The sequence below is a fragment of the Dermacentor andersoni genome, chromosome 7 (assembly GCF_023375885.2).
Source record: "Dermacentor andersoni chromosome 7, qqDerAnde1_hic_scaffold, whole genome shotgun sequence".
Lineage (NCBI taxonomy): Eukaryota > Metazoa > Arthropoda > Arachnida > Ixodida > Ixodidae > Dermacentor > Dermacentor andersoni.
This window is the reverse complement of record NC_092820.1, coordinates 160,767,212-160,788,849: the sequence shown is the minus strand read 5'-3', so window position 1 is coordinate 160,788,849 and position 21,638 is coordinate 160,767,212. Positions and strand designations below refer to the sequence as shown.

Here is a 21,638-nt window from a genome sequence, read left to right as displayed (position 1 = left end):
GAGAGAGAAACCTTTATTGTCTTCAAGGATTTACGTGCAATGCTCGGAGCCCCTTTAGTCCAAGGCCCCGCTGGCCTCGGCCGCCCGCTTGACCTATCTTATGAAAGACTGTTGTACCGCCAGGTCTGAGCTGGTCAGCTGTGCCTCCCATTACTAGACGACGAAAGGACCGCGACGCCATGACGGCAATGGAATCACTGCGGCAAAACTATGATGGAACGACGCCGACGCCATGATGACGATGCAGATATTTTATTTGCACGACGAAGACGATAGGACGACAACGGTGTGAAGACAACGTGATGCGGTTGCTAGAATGATACCGTTGGTATGACTACGACGGCACGATAAGGACGGTGTGGCGAAGAGAGTCGCGGAGTGACGTATAGACGGCAAGACGACAGCACGATCACTACGCTAAGGTGATTACAATTGTATGACGTCAATGGTGAGACAATGCTGAAATGACGACGACGTCATATGACGACAATGAGACGACCACGACGGCACGACAACGATATAATGACGACGATTTCATTGCGACGGAATGACGACCATTGGGTGACGACACTGGAGTGACGAGGAAGGTTTGACGACGACAGTGTGACGTCCATGTGGTGCTGTTACTAGCGTGATATCATAATATCTGTGTTGCTGTCACCTCCCTTCTAAAGAGTATATGCAGGCGTCGTGCCCCTTCCGGTGGCAGTTTCCAGCCTGCTCCTCGCTTTCCCTTTCCTGTTAATGGTGTATATGTTTTCAAAACTAATAATAATCGATTGTATCACGACGACGCTGTGGTGGTGAACATATCTAACGTTTTGGCACACGTTACGTGAGACACATCTGTAGTAAGCCCAGAATAGTACAAGTCACCGGCCGTGTTCTTCTCTACGGAATTTAATTTAGAAACAACAAACGGGGACAAAGCATCCTCACTAACAAATAAAAGACTCCAAGCGCTTTCTAGCTTTAATAATCCGGGTTTAGCACGTATGCTCGGTTTAACCCATAGTGTTTCTCAAAACTCCATGGTTTAACCTGCCGCCGAGTAAAATGTGTCAACATCGTCGGCTGATTCCTCCCAGAGGCAGCGAACAGTGGCCACTCAGGTCACGTGGCGAGGTCACGCGATTGAGCCCCTACCCGGTTGAGCTACGTCATTGTCCTCGCTTCGCCTTTTAAATACGGTTTACATAAAACACCGCTCAAGAAAATTCCAGAAGATTTTAAAGAAACGAACGCGCACTTTGACGATCATTATCGACAATTTTTACCGGAATATTTTATTGATATTATTTTGGATTTCATTTTATTCTTATATTTTTTCTGCCAGTTTCCTTTCGCCATTCTAACGTCATGACGAAGTCGCAAACTCTGCGCTCGCCATTCGCGCATTGGCCTACACGGTGCGCTTTCCTGGTGCGCTTTCCTGAAGGCTTGCTGGTCGTCAGGGGGCCATCGCCGTGCTTCGCGCCGCAACACTTGTGTGTTGTGGAGGCCTATACCCAGGAGGCTACACGGAGAGAAATGAGAGAGGGAAAGAAAAGCATACAGAAATGGTGTTAAGTAGAGCAAAAGAGAGAAAAAAAAACGATACAAAGAAAGCAGAGTAAGGAAAATGTACAGACACTGTCGATGATGGTAGGTAGCGCTTATCGTTTCATTGCGCCTATAGAGCAACAGAAAGGTGGATGGGGAATTTTTCATGATGACCTACAATTTTTTATTGACAATTTTGCTCTGATTATAGTGTTTGAGGAGCTACTTAATAACTAATTATGTCATTAAGCCAGATACAAAAAAGGCTGACTTGCTCCAAGCGACGGCAAACAAAATTGCTTTGGTTCTGTACAGCTACGTGGCAATCTCATATATATAAATTTTGGTGTAAGTTACGTGGGACACCATGTATATGCGTGGTCGAGAATAAAAAATGTGCACGAACCGTGACAGCCTACCTTGTATAACCAAACTAGAAATAGCAAGAAATGCAGGACATCTGTTTGCCTGAGCTATGCACACTTGCCAACCTCTGAGATTTAAAATTCGTAAAACCCGCTTAGCAAAGATATAGGGGTAGGGGGGGGGGGGGGTGTTAAAAGCTCGCTCTGGACGCATGTCTTTTCAATGATATATACGCGCTTTTATAGAAGATTATTTAACTTTCGACGCCGCACAAAAGCTACAACAAACTTTGCGCAGCACATAGTGACAAGTAACACTCATTTTAGATTACAGTAGCCTTTTTTCGCGCCTGTTTCTAACGCTTGTACGTATAAACTTGCTCTAATGAAGTGCCTCCTGCAAAATTATTTCACCATGAATCGCAATACTTCAAACGGAGGCGGGTTGGGGGACCAAAAAAATTGTTGAGTTGGTAGGCATGGCTACGTATATGCGGGAATGTCCCGACTATCGTGCACGAAGATTTAATCTGAGTATCCCCAAGCGACGGCAAACAACATTACGTTGATTCTATCCAGCTACCTGGCATTTGCATGTGTTTAAATATTGGGGTATGATAGTTGGAGCACCCTGTATAATCCCTTCCGCACAACAAGCTTCCGAGGCGTTCGATTCCGTGTCCTCGACGCGTATAGGCCGTCGTGCCACCGTCGTGCCGCCATCGTGGCGCGCTTGCCCGTCTTCAGCGGCAGTACCACTATATAGCTAGACTCTCGGTTACCTGCTTTCTAATGCTTCCCAATTACACCTTACATAATTTTGTCAACCCACGTCGCCCTGTTATGTTGTATACCACATAATAAGGGTCTACGATGGTGACCGTGACGTAGGTTGACGACACCTACCAGGGTTGGTGACGTCGTAAACGATGCAGGCAGCGGACGCGCTGCAATTCACGGCGATCTCGGGTGCCGTGTACCACTTCCGGGCGGCGATGTCGTAGCGCTCGACGAACGGCACCGTCTTGTTCCCTGTTCGAGGAAAAGGAAGTATAGTGTAACAGAGGTTTGGCGTGCAAAAAAAAAAAAAAAAAAATAATGCCACTTCTGTGCACCGTCATTCTTGCCTTTTGCTATTATCTCGGGAACTATTGCTAACTATAGCGTCCCGTGTCCACTCTTGCGCTGGTTACATCAGCTCTACCGGAGACAACTATCGTGCACAACACGCAAAATGGAAACATTGGACGAGCTCCATTATTACGGCAAAATCAGTCAAGAGCAGAAACAGCATCCGGACAGGCGTCTCACAATGCTAGCGTAATGAGCAACGCTGCCACTGCCTTTGCAGGCGTCGCACATCTATGTTGCTCTGCACTCCGTTTCATACATGGTTTGCAACGCTATGGAAGCTACGCAAGAAGTATACGGTCACCAAAACTTATCACTCTGCGCGTTCCGTCTATACTTCGCTGCGCGCCAGGAGGCGTTTGCTCGCGCGAGCATGCATGTGAGGCTGCCACGACGGGCTGCAAATAAAAAAAAAAACAAGAAGAAAATTGATATACAACAACGCGTAATACCAGTCGTATGAGTACGTGCTTTGTTTCTAAGGGTAAATTCATTTTTTTTTCCTTCAGAACAGAGCTTGTATTAAGAAAATTTTCACAAAAATTGCTCAAAAAGCACCTCTTTCTAAGCGTGAACGCAGCCTCCACAGAGTTGCACCTGATGCGTGAAACAGAGTGCGTACACTGTAAAATAATTTGCACCCTTAAAAGTGAAAAAAAAAGAGTGTAAATATGTCTATAACTCGCACCCTTAGAGTGTTCGTTGTATAAATCACACCTATGAGGGTGTGAGTTATATACAGGTTTACACTTTTTTTCACTTCCAAAGGTGTAAATTATTTTACAGTGTAGACACGGCCGCTCTATCAAAACGCTCGAGGAGAGATCGACGGAAAACCATCGCGCATTCGTCAGCGTTTAAGCGAAGGAATAGCTAGGCTTCGCTTGACGTCTGCTGTGTTTACGCTCAAACCAGTGTATGCACCACGGCGCATGCGCACAGCTGAGCAGCAGGAGCGTGTGCGCGTCCAACGCTCATGCCAACACCGGACGGCAGAAGGCTGCTAGTTTTCATGTACTTCAGAACCAATCCATGGAGCGGAGCCAGGCGCATATAGCGTTTCGCTCGCGTCTCTGGAGATCTGAACCTCCGCGCTGGGAACGAGCATGCGTCCATCGATACCGTGAAAACACGGCAACGGGGAGGACCAAATCGCGCCCGGAGTACCTGGAGGGCCGGTAAATTGCCTATCGCAATAACTAACTTGGCTTCCTCACCCTGGAAAGCAGCTTCATTCGCGACAGTTGACGTGTAGCGCGCTTTTGCCGCCTTGTCCTGCAGCCGTCTGCGGTTTAGTGACCAGTGGGTTACTAAATTGTGGGTGAACGTGCAGCGGATTGTTTAGGAGTGTATCGTAAGCGTCAGTCGGAAGAACAACAACAGTTGTCGCGGTGAAACGATTTTGAACTCGCTCAATCCGTTCTGCACGGGAAACAGGACAGCGTTCCGTCTTCCGCTGATGGCTTGACCTCAGGGCGAGATGAATCGTAGAGCAGACGAATCGGGTCCGACTCTCAAGTTGGCGCAAACGACGCTTGACGTTGCGCCATGCCAACGTCCGTGGTTAACACGCGCATATGAACACGTTGCCTCTATAGGAGAACAGTTATTGAGGTTGGCTTCTCTGCACAATAACTATTAATGCGGAAAAGCCAGCTGTGGCGAGCTAGCAAGACTGTTCTCGACGTGCGTGCTTGGTGCTATATTCTCTAAAAGCCATCGCGTGCTAAATCAACCGTGCTAACTTTCTTTTGTGCATTTTCGCCACTTCATCACCGCATGAATTTTGGTGGACCGTGTAGCAATGCGCTTGCTCACAACATTTAACAGCAAATTATTTTTACAGCCGAGTTGTGCGTGGCTAGCCGATTCGTCCGTCCGTTTACCTGTCGCCTGTACGCCGAAAACTCCTCCGGCGCAACCCCATGCGCATGCGCGAAAGAGAACAGGGAAAGATAGGCGCACCATTGGCTGCACCAGTAGTGATGTCGTTGCTCTCCGTCGCAGCCGAATGCGCGCGCAGCAGTTTCTCTCCGGCTTCGAAATGGGCAGGACACGCGTCATACGTACTGCTGAGGAGCAGGCAGCTTTCGATCAGCAACGCCGCGAGCATAAACGGGAACGAGCTCGTCGACGCCGTGCCGATGCTGCAGCCCTCAAGAACAGGCTCACGTAGCCGAACGCAAGCAGCAACTGTGTACCGAGGATTCGGCAGCCTACCAAGCCGTCGTTTAATGAACCGTCGGGATTAACCCAGTGATAATCACCGGGGCCGCGGGTTTCAGCTTCACTGGTTAACCATGTGTACGGAGTGTTTGGGCGGTGATTTTTTTTTCCGCATATAGAGACTATCGTAGGGACTTCTGAAAGCTCACGTGAGCACATCAGCGAATTTATGGAAGCGTCCTCTGGGTTATTGACAAAAAGAAAGAAGGTTGGCAACGCCGCGCGCGATTCGAACAGCTAGGCCCATTGGCCACTCTTACCACTGAAGCCTCCAATTGTGTAGATACAGCCTTGAAGCACGACGGCGGCGAAGTTGCTCTTGGCACGGCGCATGCTGGGTAATTCTGAGTAGCGAACTTTCCTCACGTCGAGCTGCTCCACTGAAAATCGTTAACGAAAAGAATTGAGAGAATTAGAAAGATGGAGCGCACGTAACGAAACCCGATGTAGCTGCATAGGGCGAGTTTCTTTGCGCTTTGGAATACACAGAATTAAAAAAAAAAAAAAAACCTCCCGGATCCCACGCACTGCTCCAGTCGGAAAAAGCAAAGCCTTCATTCACGTTCACTCCACTGGTGCACTATGCCACCTTATTCTCGGTGAACACGGTGCCTCCAATTTAAAGCCCAACCACAAGGAACAAATTTCCGATGGATTTTCGATGTTTGCGCCGGCCGGCGTCACGTGACGTCGGACGACGTCGGCCGTCGGCGGCCGGCTTTCATACTTTGCCAGCCACTTTGGGCGTTGGCGCTGTGATCTGGCATAGGCAGTCTTCGACGTTGAATGAGCTTCGCTCCCCAGCATCGCAGTGCTCTTGACAATACCGGCCTACGCCTAAAATCTATCGGAAACGTATTGCTCACGGTTGGGGCTGCATACTTCACTGTGTCACCGCAGCCTCATGACGTCATCGCGTGCACCGACCAATCGGCGCCGCTTCGCGCCCTCCCTGCTCACAGTGACGTAATTGTAGGCGAACCGAGCGATCTGTTCGCGCGTCGTCGTCCGAAGCCGTCGCTATAGTCGCTGTCGCGCACAATATCGCTCTCGAAGGGTTTAAGCTTTACTTGAGGAAAGTCGCTGGGAACCGTTGTACCCGCCGATGATGTAGAGCATGCCCTTGTGGGCGACCGCCTTGAGGCCACTACGCGGTGAGGACATGGTCGCCACCCGGGTCCAAACGTCGGTCGATGGGTCGTAGCACTCCACGGTGTCCAGAACCTCTCTGCCCGTGTAGCCGCCCACACTGCGCCAGAAAGAGAGAGGGTATAATCGTAATCGCCATCACCACTATTAGGTACGCGGCAGGCATGTATTACTATTTCTGAGGTCTTAAGCGAGCCCTGTCCTGCATGCGTGAGCGCATACGAAGAACGTGGAATACCCACGAAGAAAATGTGACGAGTGAGCCGCGGTGCGCGATACAACTTAAGAACAGTGAAATAAAATAAAAGCGCACCAATCAAAGCAAGACGGGGTACGTTTCAGTTTCAGTGCTTGTTCAGTCTTCTTTCGCGCCACCAATCTTTAGCCGTCCCTTACAAGTATCCGCGCCAGTCTGCCGACTTCTTGATGATGTAAGTGCTCAAATGAAATGAAATGAAATTCCCATTCCCCCATGACTATCGTGGTGCGTGCCATCTCTTCGCTTTCAAGGCCAGCTCACTATATCATCATCATTATCATGCTTATAAGGTCACATCGCAAAGATATTCAGCCTGCCGGAACCGGAGAGGAAGTCCACTTAGCTCAAAGACGATGCGAGCGGGTGCGAAGTGCAACTGACGGTAGTTGGGAGTAGACCTCAATAAGCCGATTACGTGTATATATTAGCCCGTTCTAGATATATTTGTCGTCACCGGCAATCCAAGAAAATATCAGTAGCAATCACCACAGTCGTCATAATCATTGGTTAACCACTCGTCGTTGGAGTCCATGAAGAGTTTCGAGTCCGAAGTGATGTTGCTCTCCGTCGCAGCCGAATGCGCGCGCAGCAGTTTCTCTCCGGCTTCGAAATGGGCAGGACACGCGTCATACGTGCTCCTGAGGAGCAGGCAGCTTTCGATCAGCAACGCCGCGAGCATAAACGGGAACAGATTCACTGATTCAGTGAATAATCCATGCAAACCTACATTACTTACAAGCGATTTGGAAATCGAGGAATCCGAAAGCGGCCTCACATGTAGATGCGTCCACATGCCGCCGCGGCGCTGGCGTCGCTTCGGACGTCGTTCATGTCGGCCACCATGAACCACTGATTTTTCTTGACGTCATACCGCTCCACTGTATTGGTGCGAAAGCGTCCCTCGAAACCGCCCATGGCGTAGATGTAGCCCTGTGACAACATATGACGCCCCGTTTAAAGAAATGCTGCAATTTGACAAAAACGCCTGCATGCCTTTCCCCTTTTCTCTCTCTCTCTCTCGATAAAAACGAATAATGGTGTCGCCAAAGTCGTTGCATCAAAGCCGTAAGGCTGTAGTTGACGCTGATGTAACCAGCGCAAGAGTGGACACGGGACAATAGTAAGGCAACAAGGACAAGCGCTGACTGTCCCGTGTCCACTCTTGCGCTGGTTACATTAGCATGGAATACCAACTAACCCGGTCTCACACCTTGTAGTTGACGACAGGCACCATACTCTTTTCCACTATTATTCACGGATAGACAATATACCAGGTGTTTGTTTTTACGCCCAACTCTTGTATAGGCTCCTGCTGTTCCCGCTGATAAGCTCCGTTATGAGGACATTAGCAGCAAAAATATTTTCAGCTATAATAATGATTAATTATAATTATAATTATATAATTATTAAACTGTGCAGTTTAATTGAATTAAATCGAATCCGAGGAGTATTGAAGGGATGTCTGCTTAGCAGAAATCTCAAGACTAGCACCCCATTAAAGATGTGCGACCTTAAAATGTGTTAGCAATAGTAATGGTTCGAGACGACATTGCCTAGAACGCAGAGGCAATATTTAGCAGATTTCTGCGATCGTGAAAGTGGTGCTAGTCTGCATTTCAGCTAAGCATGCTTACGCTACATCACTACTCCATCCACAAACGTCGCCTATCAGCAAGATACTCTTAACAACCCCCCCCCCCCCCCCCCCCCACCGCCCCCGATATTTTAATGGATAGTCTAAAGCTACGGTTCACCAAAACTCTCTAAGGTTATCATGCTTTGCAGCACTGGTAAAGTGGCTGCTTGTTGTCGACCATGATATACTTGCCTGGAGAGCGGCGGCGCTGACGTAGCAGCGCGAGATATTCATGTTCGCCCTGGCGCTCCATTTGGCTAGGGAGACGTCGAAGCAGACGACAGAGTGGTAGCACTCGCGGCCGTTGAAGCCGCCCACGAAGTAGATACACTGGTCGATCACTGCTACGCCGTGGTACGCCCTGCGGTGGACGTCGTCGCACAGCCGCGAGAACCTTTTAAATGCGATCATTTCTTTGCGTATCCCGCCCGATCAATTTTCTAAATCTGGCTATCTTGCATCGAAACTTCATAAAGTTATCCACGCTGTAGGTTCTGAACCTAGGTAGTCAATCTCCAATTGCGCAATATGACGAATACTTTAAACGCGGCGATATGTGCAGCGGCATTTCTTTTCGCACACTAAATTTATTTACAACCTCAAAAATGAATAAACATGCAAATGGTCTACAACTCGCACCCTTTTTGATTTACACCATTAGGAGTGAATAAGGGTGTAAATTATTTTCTTTATTATTTATTTCGCTTTACGCCACTGGAAACAAAGCTGCATCAACGAAAAAGAAAATGTCCCAAGGCTGCGATGCTGGATCTCCGCTAATGTTCATTACTGCTTCACAATCTTACTTAACAATCTTGCTGAAATGGTTTGCGCAGGACCGGTCAGAGGTAGCATCGAAGATAAAATACTTTCTTCTTTCGTGATGGAAAACCAGATCTAAGACCAGCTGGAAAGACCGAACGTGTAATCTTGCATAGAGTTGACAAATCACCGCTGTTGCCCCTGAGATTTCGGTGCGCACACTTTTGATTTCCCCGCACTTTTTGCTTGGCTAGACATATGACGCACAAGAGGCTTCAGACAAGGTGATACGAACTAGCGCAAACACTATGGTTTGGTCTAGCAGACGTCAAGCGCTCGTCAAAGCCGTTTCTCATGCAACGCCAAGCCGCTTGCACTTATTCCCCATTATTTGGATGAATGACTTTATTTCCCATAAAAGATTTCCATGGTGGGGTTCTGGGTAACATGTTGCGCGCGCGGACAACTTGACCAGCCCTAAAACCCATCAGAGGCACCAAAAGGAAGGCGGGCGCTCACATGTGGGTACACAAGTGGGTAGGCGTGAATTTACAAAAATGTATGTATATGAAAGTAATACATTTTATTAAATTGAAAAACAAGTAGTCCGTGTGTACAAGGAAATATTAAATTGGTACACGAGCAATATAGATTAGCTAAAGCATCTTATGATACAAAAACCGAAAAACATACCCCGTAGCATTGCACTATATTAAGTACAGCACAAGCTAAAAGAAAGTCAAATACAAACATTGACACGAACCAGCATCTACGTACTGTTTATGGGTATAGATGTCTTAGCCAGTGGCGATTCTTGTTAGCACGTTCGCTCGCCCTGCCAACTGTGCGAGGTTCCTCATTGCCACAACCTGAAGACATTTTCGTCGCCACAACTACCTGCGGCGATGACCTAACGCTTGCGAGAACGAGCTGACACGCTACCTGGGCATGGTGCATTGGTTTCCCATCGTGCGCCACTTGGCGGTGTTGCAGTTGTACGTGAGCATGTCGTTGGTGGCGCCCCCTGCCCAGCCACCGAAAAGGAACAGGATGTCCTTGGGCACGCGAGGCGTGAGCCACAACCGTGGGGACAGGTCGACGCCGGCAACTTCGCCAACCGCCATGGACCGCTGGGACAGCGTCTGCGTGGAGAAACGTTTTTTATTTAAGGTATAAAGTTGCTATAGTTGGTAGCGAGCGTAATTAGGCATGATTACTAGCGTAACAAGACCAGGGACTAAGGTCCGTGTTGTTTCCTTAGTCCACCGTCTTGTTACGCTAGTAATCGTGTCTTATTAACGAAACGTTTTCAGCAGGCCGTGCGGATCTGGTGGAAAGAAGACGTGGGCTAAAGCAGTGTCAGAGGTACAACTTGTCCGAGTACGCATTACTCTTCGCGGAAATGCCGTGTTAGCCGATACGTATAGACGTACGCAGCAGTGTTGGCGGCGCCATCGTGTGGAGGAGGGTTTAAAGCAGGGAAGACACGGAGTGACCGCTGGATTCGACCGCACATAATGGTAGACGTTGTGCCTACATGCTGGAACGCATCAATAATTTCTGGGGATCGAACTAACAGACACACACGTACAGTTTTAGACAGCGGTTTTTCCGTAGCCGTCTAGCTTAGTGGCTATGGCACTGCGCTGCTGAGCTCCAGGTCACGGGCTCGAACTCCACTGCGGTGACCGCACGTGGGGGCGGAATGCAAGAATGCTCAGTTACCGGTGCAATGGGTGTATGTTGAAGAATTCCAGGTGGCCAAAAACTAACCCGGAAACCCTCACTACTGCGCGCATCAATGATTTTGCGGTTGTGACACTTCTTTTTTTGACAGCAAATGTGTTGATCAGCAATAAAGCAAGCCAGCATCCGCTGTGCAGATAATCAGCAGCTGACCTGGTAAATTGCATTCAGCACCTCCAAGCTGTCTCCGTCACCCTGGACTTGTGGGTGATTGATGACTTTCTCGAAGTCCCTGCAACGAGGCGTGGAAAGAGAAGGGGCCGTGACGCGTGCGAAGCGAAACAGCGGGTGACGTGGCCTTTGGTGACCCCACCTGACACGCTACTGCAACCACAACTCCCGATATGATTCTAATGGCTTGCACCTAAAGACGGGGCACGTGGCGTGCACAAATATGTCGCCTGCGATTCGAGGACTGGTCCAGGAAGTGCAGTGAAATTGGAGGGACTTGTTACGAAAGTAGTCTTCATTGTCTGGGCCTTCCTACAGTAACAAATACAAGGTCCCTAAATAGCGCTATTTCTAGAAGAGCATGGAACCTATAGGGCTAGAAGCATGTTTTACAATAATGTACGTTCATTTTCTCCTGCTGGCTTGCGCAAGCACTATTCCCAAATCTCGGCAGTTAAATACCATTGCAGATAAGCCACTGCAATACAATACACGTCAACATCGAAATCACTCCGTCGTGATAACCATACGTGCCAACCTGTGAACTTTAAAATTATTCAAATTTCCGCGAAACAACACCTAAAAGGCGCAGGAGCAGGAAAGAAGATAGGGGGGAGGGGGGAGGGGCATCAGACATGCATATTTTTTTAAACCTCGCCCTGAACGCAAGCTTTTTCAGGGTTACATACGTACTTTATTTCCGCGGGCTTACGTTTACATGCAGCACAAAAGCAGCAACGTACTTGGCACAGCAAACACTGACAAGCAGAACGTCGCAGCTACATTGCTATTGTCGATTTCGATCGCCTGCTTCAGGAACTTGTCTATATTTATTATAGCTCGAAGCAAGTACTCCACTTTTGTCCTTTCAGCAACAAAAGACTTCCAACGGAAGGTTCTGAGACAGACTAGCGAAACTTTCCCGCGAGAGGCATTTTTTGCAAAACTTGGCGCAATATTTGTCAAATCTTAGGTCAAGCCTAAATTTGTGAACATTGTTAAAAAAACGTCACGCATAAATTCGTCTGGGAGTTAAAGTATACAAGCATTGTATCACTTGCTCATCTACATGCAGCCCGTTGTTATTATCGATGTTATCAAACTTGCTACGACAGGTGTAAACGACAGCTCTGCGGCGACAGGAACTGATGCGGACGGCGGCGCAAGGTGAACTAATTACGCAAGCAAACAACTACAGGTGGCGGCGCCAGGTGCGCTGACGACGTTCCGATCATATTAAGCTGGTATCGCTCTTTAGCGCCTTATCCACCCGCGTCGAACCACTATGCGCCGCGCGGACCATATTCTGAACAAGATCCGCGATGCAGACAGCGTGTGCCGACTGCTGATAGCTTCGTGTGCTGTGTTCTTGCCGATTCGCGTTCAAGAGGGACGCGCGGACACATACATGTCTTGAAAGCGATCTGCGAAAGGGGCAGGGTGCAACGTGTGCTGAGAGATTGTGAGCGCTGCTCTCGCCGCGTCGTTCGTGTGGAAGCGACAGGCACTACCAAGGTAAAGCCTCTCGCTGCTGCGGGCTCTATAGCTATATTGTATGCGGGATTCCAAAGAAGGTATGCGCTTTTCGCTTCACTTTGCTGAGTGTTTGAAGCCTGCTTTACCTCCACCGCGGGTTGGCCCGGTATTGCACTATCTCCAGGATCGACCCATACGTGACGGACGATTTTCTCCTTGGGTAAGCATAGAAATGCTTACGCATTTCAAATTCGGCTGAGTTGACAAGTATCTTCAAATAATGTGCACGATGATCTTCGCTTTTGGGGTCCCTTAACGACAGCAGCTTTCGATGCTGTTTGTGCTTAGACGCGTTTGCATGAGTTCGACTATAGAGCATTGTATTTATTATTATATCACAGTAGTGCGCTACGTGAAGGTGCAGAGCTTCAAATGCTGCGCGATGGCTGCGGAGCCGAGCGTCTCTAGGACACAGTGCGCCCACTATGCTCGATGCCCACGAGAGCATTGCGTTTTAGACCGCTTAGGCGCCCGTTTCTGTGGCGAGCGTCAGCGTCGGAGTCCCTCGTAACCGAGCGAACGGGCACAGCGAAGGATGAAAGAGCGAACGCAGAGCGCAGCGGGAGATGAAAAACGGTGATATATCGAAAAGCGCGCGAGCGGTAAAGCGGAGTGGGTGGGTTTGGCGAAAGGGTGAGAAGAAAAGCGTAGTGCCGAGCATGACGAGCTCTGCGGCGACAACGGCTATGAGATGGCGTCAGAATAGCGCGCGACGCCATCGATAACATACATGGAAACAAAGCACTGCATGAGCGGAGGTCTGTGTGCGGCGGCTACTGTGAATCGCGCCCATGCGTCACTCATGCGCTGCCTCTCGCGATCTCCCGGTTAGCGAGGCAGTCGCGCCGCGCTTTCGTTTTTTTTTTTTTTGTTGTTTCCTTATACAAGAAACTTCGCTCCGTTTGCGACGTGCTGCAAGAGACAGATTGTCCACGCCAGCCCATATGTCGAGAAATGAAAACACGTATACAGCTGCGCTTAAATTTCTCATGAGGGATTATCGTAATCGTCGGTGAATATTTTTTTCCATGTTTCTCTGCCCATGATCGCGCTATAGGATTGCGCTATACCGGCGTTATCATACGCGATGTTCGGCGCACTTTGGTCGCGATGTTGCTAGTGAATCCGGTCAATGGTAATCGCGTCTTATAATCGGGTGACTTCCATTAGACACAAACGGCGGCGAGGATTTCAATAAGTTGAAGGAAAAAGCAAGTGTTCTTCTGAGTGAAAGTGTTCTCATAGCCTTCAGAAAGTTTCACGGGGCCTCCCTATGTAGGGGTCATCCCCGTTCACGCGACTGCGCTACCGCACTAAGATAGCGTGATCCGCTGTGTGACGCCTTTCATTGTGCACGTGGTAACAAACACGTCTTCCAGATTTACGTTCATTCTTGACACGCCCTTCTTGCCGCAATAATCTGCATTTCATTCCTCTCGTTCCTGCAACAAGCGTCAACTATAACCTTCTTTCCGGTTTCGTCGTTTCCCTCGTCGATGCAAACGGATGCTTAACAATTGTAAATGCATCCCTATATACTACAGTCGGTGGCGATGTAAGAGTTCAGAATATAGAAGATCCACCCACAAAGGTGCGCTGTGCCTCAGTCGAAATATATATTCAGCCTCGTCTGTGACGTCATAAAATTGATCGAGGTCCCGTGCACGACGACAATGTCGCAACGTGCATCCTTCGCTTTTTTAATGCTTAGATACAGAGTTGCCAAAATGCTTCCGGTTAACCCATCCGGAACTACTAAAGTTAAAATAGTCTAAATATATAGAACTCTCCAGCTGCATACAGTCTTGCTGTATACTTAGAAAGTTTAACAAATACATTTTACTGCTAAGCACAAGAAGAAAGCTGCATACATGAGCTCGACGCTTGGGGCATGTTTCTTATATCTGAACACAAAGAAAATGCTGCTATGGTGTACTATGCGGCTCAATACGTGTTTTCTCTGGGGGTCACGAACACAGCGCTGCCACAGTGCGGATGAAAGGATCTATAGGCGCGTGGATGACGTTGAGAAGGCACGCTCACGTGACGGAACCACGTGCGAAGCGCACGAGCGGCAGTAACTTGGCGAGGTAGCTCTTTCTTTTGTCCATGTCGGCGGAGATCCACTTCAGGATGGCGTTGAACGTGTACTCCACCTCGCTGGTACTGTAGAGGCGGTCGTCTTCCAGGATGGTACGGAGCTCCTCTGGTGTCAGAGCCTGGAACTGGGCGCTATTCTTCCACACCTGCGCAACAGAACACCTCCAATTCTTACATAGAAAGATGCCGGAATACCTCCGGTTCCGCCTTTTGAAATCATCACCAATAACCGCAACATTAGGAGTATGGGAGAGTTTCGTTTCTTCTTTAAATGGGGTTTTACGTGCTAAGACCACGATCTAATCATGAGGCACGCCGTAGTGGGGGACTCCGGAAATTCGAACGACCTGGGGTTCGTTAACGTGCACCTACATCTAGGTACACGGATGTCTTTCGCATTTCGCCCCCATCAAAATGCGGTCGCCGTGGCCGGGATTCGGTCCCGCGACCTCGTGCTTAGCAGCCCAAGACCATAGGCACTAAGCACCCAGGGTGGTTTAGGAGAGTTACGTAGAAAAGTTATTACAGGGAGCTAGCACTGTGGTCGTTAAGCAACCTTAGAAACGATGTGCAGCACGTGAACTTTTCCCTTCATGTGTTTAAGGATTCCAGACGTTCTTATGGCTTGAATTTTTTAAGCAACCATTTTTTTTTCTCTTATAATGCGTGAAGGCAAGACGTTTCTGCGCGTTTACGAAATGCGAATGGTTGCATTTATATTGCGGAATTTCGTTGAAGATGATCCATTTCAACGTTCGTACCTCGTCGAAATTGCGAAGCAGATGCCGAAAAGCTTCTACGGCGAGGTTTTCGTATCCGCAACGGGAGGCCAGGTTGTAAGTGTCCAAGCAGCTCTCCGGTTCGAGATTCTGACGGAGGGTGTTCAGGCAGTGATTCTTAATCCGGAGTATCTGCGTCGTAAAGTGTGAAGACGCCGTTGAGCTTCGTATGACTGCACACCGATAGACGTGCTCTTCGTTTGTGTACCTTCTAATTGAATCGATTGGTTTTTGAGAGGTTTAACGTCCCGAAGCAAAACTACGGCTATTTCAGCCGGCGTAGTTGAGGGCTTCGGATGTTCCTTTATTAACGTGCAGCCAGATCGATCTACGCAAGTGGTCGTGGGTTTGGCTCCCAGCCGCCGCATCCTGGATTCCTAACAGCCGACAGCTAACGCCCTCGAGGGATATTAAAGATCGGCAGTTTCATCCGAAGGCGACGCATCGAAAGCGATAGTGAGAGAGAGAGAGAGAGAGAGAGAGAGAGAGAGAGAGAGAGAGAGAGAGAGGAGCCTCTAGTGCGGAGGCGCTGGCTGACACTCCCAGGGTTAGTTCTAGCAGTAAAACATAAATATCCCTTAAACTGGATGGGGAAAACGGCGCCGCGGTAGCTCAGCTGGTAATAGCATCGCACGTGTAATGCGAAGGCGTGGGTTCGTATCCCACCTGCGGCCAGTTGTTTTCATTCACTTTCATTTCCATCAAATTATAATTTCTTTAATTCAATTAGTAAGTACAAGTAATTCCCCCTTTGTTGTCCTTGGTGTCTTTGTTGGCTCATTACGAAATGGTTAATAAAAATCGGGCCCCTCGGTTCCATTTCTTCTCGCAATTTAATTTAATAACACGAAGTCTCCGCTGCCCACGACTGACCTTCAGCTTCTCGGCGAGCTCGAGTACCTTGGCGACATTGTGCAGGCCGATGCTCTGGTGCAGCGGAACGCGGTAGGCGAAGTCGACGAGCACCTGGATCATGTCGCTGTCCAGGTCTTCTACTGTGACCCGGATGGGCGGGGCCCACTCCTGGTTGGGACTCATGCCTCTCTCGGCGACAGTGAAGAGCTCGCTGCAGCCAGAATACCTGCACATGAACACAGCGACAGCATGGTGCTTCAGCATTGCGTAACGACGATTAACAAAGCACAATCCTTGCAACTCCTTTTTCTTTACTGCAGAAGTGGCGTATGGCTAAACACGCGTGTCATTCATTCTACGTGCCTTCCTCAAAATGGATGGATTGTACGCTGCAAGCACCACGAGAACTTGTTCTTTCGTGCGCGCGCCACGTGACCTTCGCTCGCCCTCATTTTGCGTTTCGTCGTCGTCGTCGTTGAGATAACAGTTATCTGCCATCAATACGTGAGAGTTCTTTAACCAAATTGGGAAAGGTTGAAAAAAAAAAAAAACGCCGCTGGATCACTTGGAGTGGATTGACCCACTACAAAATCTGCTATTGGCGTAGGAGAGGATTGCAGATGTGAAAGTTTGACTAAGAGGCGAAACCCCCCGGTTACGTTAACGCGTCTGCGAATTTGCTTTGATTCACGCCGTACAGGTATCGCACTACAAATCAAGAGAATTTATTGCTTCAGGAGAATTTTCTGTTGGGCGATTTGGCATTGCATTCTTCGGGCAAGCAGAGCGAAAAAGTGATTTATGACGAAGATTGCAACGCTGTGTCCGTCTTCCTCACCTTCGTATCAAATCTTTTATTTTGGGCTGTCCACCCCGATATCTCACCTCGATGTTTCTGCGCATGAGAGGACGCTGAAGAAAATGATATAGCCTAAGAAGACAACTGCAAAGACACGTCCGCAAGACAGGCGCCAAACCCACCTAAGAAATTTTTTGCAACCAACGTCTCAGCCTCTAGCCATATGCTTCCGCACGTTCGAGTGAACTCGATTCTATCGAGTCGGCCGGCGTCGCCGTTCCACGTCGAAGTGAGTTGGGCGAGACCCGCCGTGGTTGTTCAGTGGCTGTGGTGTTAGGCTGCTGAGCACGAGGTCGCGGGATCGAATCCCGGCCACGGCGGCCGCATTCCGATGGGGGCGAAATGCGAAAACACCCGTGTACTTAGATTTAGGTGCACGTTAAAGAACCCCAGGTGGTCGAAATTCCCGGAGTCCTCCACTAAGGCGTGCCTCATAATCAGAAAGTGGTTTTGGCACGTAAAACCCCATAATTTAATTGAAGTGAGTTGGGCCAGCGAGAAAGGGCTTGCGAAAGTACAAAGTGAGGCCGCACACTAGCTTAATTTGCTTACAAACAATCGGCGCGAAAGAGTTGGTTCAAAAAGTAGGGCGGGTCCAGACCGACGCGAACACGTTTACACGCATTTTGTTAAGCGGATCCAGCGAGTTATATGCCATTCCCAAATCACAACAACAGGCCATTTTCCATACCAAACATCAACAAATTTCGGTCCGACATGCCGGTTTGCTATAGACCATGTTCATGTAAGCGTAGCTATACTGCAAGGCGGCTACACGGCTGGAATTGGCGGCTCTTTTCTCACGATCAGCTTGCAGGCGAGTTGATTCGACCATTCGATTGATCGTACCCATGCGCTAAGTTTAGTGCGAAGCCAAAAGAAAAAAAAAATAATTGTTGCAGAAGCCGTCGAAGATGATGCTCAAAGTAAGTGGATAATGCGGACCGCAGAAACCAAATTGATAGACTAGCAATAATTCGGATGCGTACTCCCGATGTTGATAACGGTGTTTGATATATATATGGTGGCACAAATGATCGTGGACACGTTTTTGTTTGACGGCAGAACAGTGTGACGACAACTGGCGGTGTGACAACAATGGAGGCGATGCCGCGTCTACGAGAGCAGCACGACCGAGACGGCCCGACGACAACGGAATGACGACAACGTGACGATGACGGCATGATAGCGACTGCGCAACGCGTGCAATTTCGTCTCCGCTCGTTTACCCCGCGGGGGGCCAGATACTCATCCGGCCAACCGCTGTAAAATCGTGAGCATTCGATGCAGTTTGGGAATCGGTCTACGCTAAGCCGCGGGGAACCGGCAATACGAAACCGTGCATCTGGACGAGAATCGCGCACGGTGGATTTCGGCGACGAACGAACTCCACAACCATCAACTTGGGCGGCGGAGAAACGCGACAGAGTGCCACCACTTACCGCAGCCATCTCAGCCTTCAGAAGCCATAAATCACTCGAGTGACAGCGCGTGTGCATCGGCTCCATTGCACCGGTGGAGAAATTCTGGCCGCAGACTACCACGAAAACAGGCGAAAGAGCCAAAGAAAGTCGTTCGTTTTAAGGCTACTTTCTGAACCAACCTTTTCCTTATACGTGTACATGCACATTAACTCGACAAAGTATAGGATTGAGCGGGTTTAGCAGGCCGATATTGGGTCGCCGGGTTAACGTATCCGGTCGAGGGGAGCCGGCGTTGGGTAATATCTAATGACCTGAATGAACCCTTTGGAAAAGACCAAGCAATTGAGTACGAGCAGGGATGGTGGTCGGTCACTGGATTACCTGTTGGAAAAGAGTATATACGTGGCGGCGCGTCGTTATCTCCCAAGCTAATACCCTAGTTTCGCACGGCCCGCTTCAACGCAGTACGGTACGGCGCAGAAACTTGAGATTCATAGCGGTTCAACTTGAACTCGCTTAGGTCGCATTCATGAATAAAAAAACTCGAGCAATCCGACCAACTAAAACTGGCTTCGTTACTTCGTCTAAACGCGGCAGTTGCTGAGCCGGGAACGTCTCGATGGACCCGCCGGCCCACTCGACCCTCACATCTCGGGTCCACGTGCAAAACGACTCCTGCGACTCTTGACTACAGTGCACTGACTTTACAACAGGGTGCGGCACCCGAATACTGTACTCGCACAAGCGCTACGGCTGTCAAAGTCCGCAGAACATCAGTAAGCACGGCATTATAAGCGCGACAACACGACAAGTGAAAAAAGGCAAGCGGGAACGAGACTCACTTGGCAGCCATCACGAACCGGTGTGCCCAGATCTCCGAGCCATCGGTAGCCCGGAACACGACGTCACAGAACTGACGCTTCTTTCTCTGGTCTCGCAGTCCCGGCATGGCCCTGCCCGCTGCGGCCGGCGCGAAATCACGCCGCTGGCCGTAGCCGTAGAAGAGCAGCGCAGCGTCCGACCTCATGGTGACCATGTCGCCATCTCCTGTCTTGTCTGCAACGTCATCGGCGTCCATGGGCTTCTCCATGACTTCAATGGCAGAGTGCATCTTTGGCTATATAGCCTCGAAAGCGCGGTGGTCAGGGCAAGAGGACCAAGTGAGCGAGCTGGCCACAGGCAAGCACCACCTGGCCGGCCACCCACGGCCACACCGCCGTCGCGCCCAGACAGCACCGCACCGGTCTCACCGAGCCGACTAAGCCATATGCCTTGGCTTGACGGTTCAAATGGCCCGCTACCGGCTATTTGCACGCGCTGCGTGACACGTATAGTTCTTGACTTCCTCGTCTTCGTCCTCGTTGTTGTTGTTGGTGACATTAATGCGAAAACTTTATATGTGGCTCATGAGACGGAAAATCGATCCGGCGTAGTTGTCGGTGTTGGCGTGACCCTCGATGGTGCAAAAGGTCATCGAACCCTCGACCTATGGTTGGAGTCAAACCCACGACCTTTGGTGTTAAGGCGAAGTTAATTATGGTAGTTAATTAAGATAGGGCTAATTATAAAGCATTCGAACCCACGACCTTTGGTGGGAGTCGTACCCACCACCTTCGTTGGTAATTAAGGCTAAGTTAATTGAGGTACAGGTAGTTAAGATATAGTTAATTAAAGCACTCGAACCCACGACCTTTGGTAGGAGTCGAACCCTCAACGTTTAGCGGGAGTCGAATCCGCGACCTTGCGTTGTGGCATAATGTCTGAGCATCGCGCGGTGGCTGGCCGCAATTCCTTCACATTCATACACGTAAGGATAACCAAGTGCTCCTTAAATTTTGCTGCTGTAGCATGTTGATCGAGATCAGTTCTCCCACTGCCAGGGTTCTATTGGCTAAGTGATTTTCAAAACATCTGTTTTGAGGTTGTGGCCCTTTAGGATTCGTGTCGTCAAGACCGAGACTTTCAAAGGGAAAAAAAGAAAGATCGTAACCCTGTCGCAATGAGGGCCTTTGGTGATATTTTTGAATGAATGAATGAATGAATGAATGAATGAATGAATGAATGAATGAATGAATGAATGAATGAATGAATGAACCCGCGCTCTACAGGAACAACAGTGACAGTTGCGTGACTGAAGTTCGTAGAGGCTATGTCCGGTCTCACTGAGCCGACTAAGCCATATGCCTTGACTTGACGATTCAAATGGCCCGCTACCGGCTATTTGCACGAGCTGCGTGGTACGTATAGATCCCGACTTCCTCGTCTTCGTCCTCGTTGTTGTTTCTGACATTAATGCTAAAACATTAAATGTGGCTCATGAGGCAGACGATCCGGCGTAGTTGTCGGTGCTCGCGTGACCACGGATGGTCCAAAAAGTCATAGAACCTTCGACCTATGGTAGGAGTCGAACCCACGACCATTGGTGGGAGTCAAACCCACGACCTTTGGTGTTAAGGCGAAGTTAATTAAGGCCCCGTTAATTAAGATACAGTCAGTGAAGGCACTCGAACCCACGACCTTTGTTTGCAGTCGCACCTTTAACCTTTGGTGGGAGTCGAATCCGCGACCTTGCGTTGTGGCATAATGCCTGAGCATCGCGCGGTGACTGGCTGCAATGCCTTCGCATTCATCCACGTAGGGATAACCAAGTGCCCCTTGAATTTTGCTGCTGTAGCATGGTGATCAAGAGAAGTTGTCTTACTGCCAGGGTTATATTGGCTAAGTGATTTTCTGAACGTCTGTTTTGTGGTTGTGGCCCTTTAAGATTCGTGTCATCAAGCCCGAGAGACTAAAAAAAATAATAATAGAAGATCCTAGCCCGCGCTCTACAGGAACAACGGTGACAGTTGGGTGACTGGAATTCGTAGAGGCTATGTTGAAGTTCCAGCTGGCGATGCATGCAGGACTGCACACTTTTACAGCGGGACTGTTAAGGGAAGTCGCGCGACGGTTTTTTTGTGCGTCGGCGTGGTGGATGTCAGATGTAACTGCAACACAACCTGTGTCAGAGCCCCGACTTCGCTTATAGAAAGGCATTTTTCAATGGTTCTAAAGTAAATGTTACGTTGCGTACATCTCATTAAAATGAAGACCTATAT

The 21,638-nt window shown here is 49.2% G+C and overlaps 2 protein-coding genes and 1 non-coding gene across 3 annotated transcripts; 1 reads left to right on the top strand and 2 right to left on the bottom strand.

Annotated features, from left to right (window-relative positions):
* Nucleotides 1–1,284: 1,284 nt before the first annotated feature.
* Nucleotides 1,285–7,599, bottom strand: LOC126533270 (uncharacterized). Its single transcript, XM_055071597.1, has 5 exons — nucleotides 7,448–7,599; nucleotides 6,335–6,513; nucleotides 5,525–5,644; nucleotides 2,814–2,939; nucleotides 1,285–1,516 (listed from the first exon to the last, which is right to left on the bottom strand). Exons 1-5 carry the CDS (start codon nucleotides 7,585–7,587, stop codon nucleotides 1,503–1,505), a joined length of 579 nt encoding a protein of 192 aa, XP_054927572.1. The 5' UTR covers nucleotides 7,588–7,599; the 3' UTR covers nucleotides 1,285–1,502.
* Nucleotides 7,600–8,422: 823 nt separating this feature from the next.
* On the bottom strand, nucleotides 8,423–19,760 carry LOC129385256 (kelch-like protein 10). Its single transcript, XM_055071624.1, has 7 exons — nucleotides 19,383–19,760; nucleotides 16,276–16,483; nucleotides 15,385–15,534; nucleotides 14,567–14,769; nucleotides 10,970–11,048; nucleotides 10,013–10,212; nucleotides 8,423–8,669 (listed from the first exon to the last, which is right to left on the bottom strand). The coding sequence occupies exons 1-7, from the start codon at nucleotides 19,649–19,651 to the stop codon at nucleotides 8,423–8,425; spliced, it is 1,356 nt and encodes a 451-aa protein (XP_054927599.1). The 5' UTR covers nucleotides 19,652–19,760.
* On the top strand, nucleotides 16,004–16,076 carry TRNAT-UGU (transfer RNA threonine (anticodon UGU)). Its single transcript has one exon. It is a non-coding gene; the product is annotated as a tRNA-Thr (tRNA).
* Nucleotides 19,761–21,638: the final 1,878 nt, after the last annotated feature.